Below are 6645 nucleotides of genomic sequence, written 5' to 3' on the forward strand. Positions count from 1 at the left end.
ACACACACACACACACACAAGATACAGTGTAATGAACATTAATGTAGAACAAACCAAAAAGTTTAAAGCAAAATTAATTTCCAAGCTGAGGAAGTAAAAAGAAAAAGGAAAAAAAATTAAAATGGGAAAAACTTTAAGATAAAAAGGACTAAATCGGGGGAAGCAGGCATTAAGCAGCTGGTGAAAGAAGTTTTAAAAGAGGAAAAACAATGAGGAAATGGGGAAACAAAATTAAATATTTAAAGGGAAGGAGGACCTGGAGGGCTGGCCCAGATGGAACGAGCATTGTTTGTTCTTGCAGAGGACCCAGGTTAGTTCTCCACCATCTACACCATGTCTCACAACTATCTCTAACTCCATGTCTGTAAGACCCAATGTCCTCCTCTGACCTCTATAGGCACTGGACACCCATTATACACACACACACACACACACAGGCAGAACGTCTCAACACAAAAAAATTAAATTTTTAATGCAAAAAAATAAAATGTACAGGAACATATGCGTCCAGGCAAAATAAGAATAACAGAAAATGTCTTTGAAATCTATCTCCCTGTAGCTACATATGGGCACATGCTATTCATTCTAGCACCTGGGAGGGAGAGCTACGTCGATCTCTGTGAATTTGAGGCTAGCCTGGTCTACATAGTCAGTTTCTGAACAGCTAGAGCTATCAGAATATATTTGCCCTGTCTCAAAGCAAGGAAAGAAAAGGAAAAAACCAGAAAAACAAAATTCTGTCCTCGTCCCAGTGGAATCCTCTGACTTAGTCCCTTCTGAGCAATATCAAATTTCTGGACACAGACTTGCCCTGCATTTCATGTGTTGAGGTCTAGCCTAGTGAGCATGCCTAATTCTATTCTCTATTACCCTGTGCCCTTCCTCAGGTCTAGCCTGGGCTCAACATCCTTGCCCTGATATATTCTGACGAGTTCAACTTACATTGTTATCAACCTCCAGTTCAGACCAGGGCCCATGTCTTACACACAAGTCCAGTCCAACAGGGGGAGGCGGAGAGGTCCTTGTGCTCACAGAAGGCACAAGGAATCAGGAAGGCTGTTCCTTCAAAAAGAGGGATGTGTAACCTGTTTTCGAACTAGAAGGCTGATAGTGAACATAGTTAATAGCCTGGAGATTTTGAGCTATCTGTGTAACTAAGACCACACTGGAAGGTCTACCAGACCCTAATTAGGAGCTTGTCAGTCTATGGAAAGTTCACTATGGAAGGTGGCATATGAACCCTACAAAGAGTTTGGGTGTGTTATTGTTTCAATGTCTTTTTTTTTTTATTTTAAAGATTTATTTATTTGTTATTTATATGAGTACACTGTAGCTGTTTTCAGACACACCAGAAGAGGGCATCAGATCCCATTATAGATGGTTATGAGCCACCATGTGGGTGCTGGGAATTGAACTCAGGACCTCTGGAAGAGCAGTCAGTGTTCTTAACAGCCATCTATTTCTCCAGGCCCTTGTTTCCAAGTCTTAAGCTTTATTGTGCACATGCGACTGAGCTAATGATCAACAGGAAAAATTTCACCAAGTACTGTTGTGCTCAAATATGACTAAAATAAACTACTCAGGGTCAGATGACTTTCCCGTCTTTATGTTTGTTTGTTTCTATTTCTTGTAATATCAATTAAAGAAAAGGAGGCGGGCTGGAGAGATGGCTCAGAGGTTAAGAGCACTGACTGCTCTTCCAAAGGTCCTGAGTTCAAATCCCAGCAACCACATGGTGGCTCACAACCATCTGTAATGAGATCTGACGGCCTCTTCTGGTGTATCTGAAGATAGCTACAGTGTACTTACATATAATAAATCTTTAAAAAAAAAAAAAAAAGAAAGGGAGGCTGTGAATTTGGGAGAGATGTCAGGATGGATGGACATTGACAAGTTAGGAAGGAGGAATCAGAGTAGAGAATGGTGTAATTATATTTAATTCAATTTTAAAGGAAAAAAAAATCACACCAAATTCCAACGAAGGTATCACAGACATCTCGGTGGGTAAAGGAACCATCTGCCATGACTAAGCAACGAAATTTAACTCCCTGACTCCACACAGTGAAAGCAGAAAATAAAATAAGTTGTCCTCTGACCTTTATACATGCGCTGTGACACACATACCTATGTACACACACATATAAATAAAAGTATAAAATATGGCCTGTGACACGTGAGGGAAGAGGAACACTTAGTGACGGCTGGTGGTGTGTAAACTAGAACAGGCACTGTGAAAAGCAGTTCAGCGGTTCCTCCAAACACAGAAAATGATAGGACCATTGAACCCAGCTAAACCATACCTGGGTACCTACCCACAGACTCCAGGTCTGCAGCCACAGAGACAGCTGCATCTCCGTGATTCACAACAGCAGGAAGTGGAACCAGCCTGGATAAAGACCTATGGTGTGCATACACAGTGGAAATTTATGCAATGATAGAGAAAACATGAACTTATGGCATTGTTGTGAAAATAGAAGGAGCTGGAAATCCTTACATTAGGTGAAATAAGCCAGACTCAGGGTCCCTCACCTTTCCTCTCACATAAAGAAACTGTGCCCATGTGTGTATGAGTGTGAGTGTGTGTACATGCGAGAGTGTGTGTATGCATTCAAGTGTATATGTAAGTCAAAGTATGTGTATGTGCATGCATGTAAGAGTGTGTATGTGAGAGAGAGTGTGGGTGCCCCTGAATGTATCTGAGAGTGAGTTGAGTGTATAAGTGTGTCTGAGTATGTGTGCATCCATGCGAGAATGTGTGTGTGGTATGAGTGTGAGTTTTCCCATGTCCATGTGAGTATGAGAGTGTGTATGTGTGCATGTGAATATCTGAGTATGTGAGTATGTGTGTGTGAGTATGAGTATGCATGTGAGTGAGTGTGTGTGTGTGGGAGCTCTAGTGTTTATGTTTGTAGGTGACAGAACAGGATTATGAGAACAGAAAGAGAATTGGGGTCAGAGAGGGAAGATGTAATGGAATCAAGATAAGAGCAGTGCAGAACTGCCAAACTCAGCTGGGAAAGGAAGGGCTTCTCTTAGCTGAAGAGGAGAGAGTGATGGGTGACATGATACATGTATAGTGTATGCATGCTACACACTTGTGCTTGAAGTCATCCTGAAGGAACCCACTACCTTCCTGTGATAACCTAAAGACTGGGAATAGGTTGCATCTGCGATTTAAAAAGTAATAAAGAAATACTAAGTTGTGACATTGAGAGTTTGGACCTGGCTTTAACAAAATTATCACCTATTTTGTGTTCACTATGGTAAAAACAAGGTGGTAAGAGTGAGCTTGGTTTTGCCACTCCCTGGTAACTGGCAGTGGAGAAGGGAGGAGGTATATAGTGTCTACTACATCTGAAGACCAAGGAAATGATCAGAGAACCCGTGGCATGGAGGTTGTTTACACTGTTGAAAATCAGAAAAGCAAGCTCCCAAATGCTACCAAAACCACTCTGAAAACTTCTACTTAAACTTTTTCTTTTCTTTTTGAGATTATAACATAATTACACAATTTCTCCAGTACGCCCCTGCTTGTTCCCTTTCTAACTCCTAGACATTTCTCATCGACTTGTGGCAGCGTATGTGTGAGTATACACGTCTATATCTAGCTACTATTCACAACTTCTTTATCATTTTGGCTTGTATTTGAAAGCAGGATCCTCCAAAGTAGCCCAGGCTGGCTCAGAGTTCAGGGTCTTCCTGCCTTTTCCCTCCAGGTGTGGGGATTGTAGCCAGGAGCTAAGATTTTACCCTTTAAGAGAGTGGAATCTGTTCGTGATTTAAATTTTACTTGAAGTTAAATTAGTAAGCCTTTGTCTCAGACATAAAAATCCAGTCATTGGCCAGGGGGGTGGTGGAACACACCTTTAACCCCAGCACTCGGGAGGCAGGGGCAGAAGGATCTCTGAGTTTGAGGCCAGCCTGGTTTACAGAGCAAGGTCTAGGAGAGCCAGTGCTACCCAGAGAAAGCCTATCTTGAAAAACCAAAGAAAAAGCAAGGAAGCCAGCAACCAGCCATGTGGTGCCTACACAGAGTGCCACCTGGAGAGCCTAGAACCAGGACAGTAAACTCCATGCCAGGGTGGTTTACACCCAGACCCTAGTACCAAATATATATTTGTGTGTGTGTGTGTGTGTGTGTGTGTGTGTGATTTTGTGTGTGTGTATACTTATTCATTAGGAAACTAAACTAGATTTATAATTACTAGGCACGTTTTACTCTTGAAATGCTAAGTTCCATTTTAAGTACTGCCAGACCACACAAAGACATTTGCACAGAATCACTCCCGACCTTCAGTCATTGGCCTCTGGTCTCAGCACCTGCCAAGACGGCTCCCTGCACCTGGGCTCAGGATTTTACCCACCCTGATGTCACTGGGGCTTGAGGGCATCAGTTCTATCCATTTGCACTTGGTCTGTCAGAGTTCACAACCCACTGCCGCTCTCTCAGAAGCCTTACCCCCTCAGCCCTCTCAGCCTCCCACCCTCTCTTTCCAGCCCCAGCCCCAACCCAAACAACAAACAAACAAAACAAAACATAAAATAACCGAAAATGCCTAGGTTTTTATACCCAGACAAGCAGTTCTTCTTACTGATGGGGAAAATGTGGACCAGGTCCACAAGTATCTTCATTTAAACTCTTCCCCTCAGTCTAACCCAGCTGCTGATAGGCTCAGACTGAAACATCACCACTCCTGCCAGAGCCAGCAGTGAGCCTGATGACACACACCCCACATGTGGTTGTTCTCAAGGTTACCCTGCTGCCAGTGGCTCCTTCCCCTCCCCCAGCTACCTCCATGACCCTCTGCTCTGACACAGGCCCAGGGAAGGGCCTGGTCTCCCTCAGTGGGCATGAGGGACTGACTCCTCCAGGAAACACTCACACATAACCCTGAACTCCATGAGGAGCCCAAAGGACTCAATGAAGATCTGTTTTACCTCTTCATCTTACCTGATAAGGAATATTTGTGTTTTACAAAGACAAAACTAAACATTGATTTGAGAAACCAATCAAACAAACAAGCTGACAGGCCAGATCCTCTTCATGTAAGTCAAATGTATGGTCCTTTCTCGGGACTGCACCTTTTATTTATTATAAAACCATTAAAACCCCACATAAAAGCTGGGCATGGCAATAATGAAAACCACACTATACTTAAGAACACTGGTAACCCGCCCTCCCCACCTGTCCTGGCACAAAAAGATCTGGAACTTGGCATCGTAGTCAAGCTGGCCTCTCCACAGGCAAGGCTGTTCCAAGGTTGACATTATGGCAAAGGACATCTGAACAATGGGTTCTGGACAGGCATCCTCTTAAATGAAGTAGCTCCGTTTCCACCACACAGGACTTTGCAGGCCTCTGGCCCAGGCTCTGGCTAAAGAGAAAGCGGCTGGTCAGGNACAGGCTTGCAGAGGTGAGTNCCCAGGAATGATTCTGGACTTGGGCCTGTATCAGAATCTTCTGGAGGGCTTATTTAAACACGGGCTGCTGTGCCTTGCCTCTCCAGTTTCTGCTTCTGTGGCAATGGAGAGGGTACCTGGGTAGGTAAACATTTTTAACCAGTTCCCGGGTGACCTTNNCGCCTCTGGTCCTCAGACTCACAGCTGAGATGCACAATCNGTGACCCCAAGGGATGGACCAGGGATCGATTTGATAGAATCCGTTCCTCTAGAGAGGTGCTACCTAGGCCTCAACTCCACCTGGAAAGCAGAAACAGACTAGATCCTCCCCATCTGAGTCGGCCACACAGTCAGCTTTCCCAGCTGCATCTTACTGGTCTTCCTCTGAAACCAGAACCCACACCTAGGAGCAGTTAGATTGGGTGGTAGTTTTCAGAACTCTCTGCCCTGGGCCTTAGGCAATGTAACTAACTAGGGGGAACACAAATGGTAGGAAAAGCCAACTTTGCAGATCCCCCCCCCCCACACACACACACAAGGAAATAAAATAGTCTGTACCAAGGTACATGAAAATGTTTACCTCGACGTCGTTTGATCCGGAGATTGCAAGCTAGCGACACAATCACAAACATTGCAAAAGTATTAAAAGCTTTAAGTCCATAAATGGTCAGGACAGTGTCATTTGAATTAATTTCAAATGCAAGAAAAACGTGGGTATTCAAAAAGTCCTCCAATATTTTAGGCATTGAATCTGGGAAGGGAAAAGAATGCTTAGCCAGCAGCAAGAGCAGTAACCCCAGGCAGAAAATAGTTAAGATAGGAGAGGCAATAGTAGACCTTGAAGAAAAAAGGGGGCTTGGGTGCGGTCCACCTAGACAGAGTTCATGTCTTCTCTACCCTTATAAGAGACGCTGCATTCAGGAAACTCTGGGAGTTTGGTAGCAATTGCCAGACCATGTTTGGCCAGCCTCCTCTCAAAGGGATGCTCCCACCATGCTCACCAAATAATACTTTGGAGACCCAGAATTCGAGATGCACATTCACAGACTCCAGAGGGTCCATGACAGATAAAAGGCGATTATGGTTCTCACAAAAGAGCCCAGAAAACATGTGAAGTTGAGACATCACCACCCTCCCCTGCAAAAGATCTTCAGATTGGCCCCACCTTCTTCTAAAGGCTGCCTTCTGTGATTTCCTGTCTCTCCACCCCCAAGCCCCGCCCCCAGGGCACACTATGGTTCCAGG

The 6645-nt window shown here is 44.3% G+C and overlaps 2 protein-coding genes across 2 annotated transcripts in view; both read right to left on the reverse strand.

The window, feature by feature from the left end:
• Positions 1-6645, reverse strand: part of LOC110328389 (glutathione S-transferase A2) — a 101910-nt gene that overhangs the window by 64624 nt on the left and 30641 nt on the right. The window lies entirely within an intron of this gene.
• Positions 5045-6462, reverse strand: LOC110327547. Its single transcript, XM_021206613.1, has 3 exons — positions 6393-6462; positions 5981-6151; positions 5045-5375 (listed from the first exon to the last, which is right to left on the reverse strand). The coding sequence occupies exons 1-3, from the start codon at positions 6460-6462 to the stop codon at positions 5314-5316; spliced, it is 303 nt and encodes a 100-aa protein (XP_021062272.1). The 3' UTR covers positions 5045-5313.

This window comes from Mus pahari, chromosome 10 (genome assembly GCF_900095145.1).
Source record: "Mus pahari chromosome 10, PAHARI_EIJ_v1.1, whole genome shotgun sequence".
Classification (NCBI taxonomy): domain Eukaryota; kingdom Metazoa; phylum Chordata; class Mammalia; order Rodentia; family Muridae; genus Mus; species Mus pahari.

What these genes read in the sequence shown, in the direction of transcription:
- LOC110327547 (XM_021206613.1), bottom strand. Translation starts at nt 6,462, where the DNA reads ATGGACCCTCTGGAGTCTGTGAATGTGCATCTCGAATTCTGGGTCTCC. An exon ending in AGTATTATTTGGTGAGCATG is followed by an intron (nt 6,152 to 6,392) that starts GTGGGAGCATCC and finishes TTCCCTTCCCAG; the next exon opens with ATTCAATGCCTAAAATATTG. An exon ending in CCGGATCAAACGACGTCGAG is followed by an intron (nt 5,376 to 5,980) that starts GTAAACATTTTC and finishes CTTTCTCTTTAG; the next exon opens with CCAGAGCCTGGGCCAGAGGC.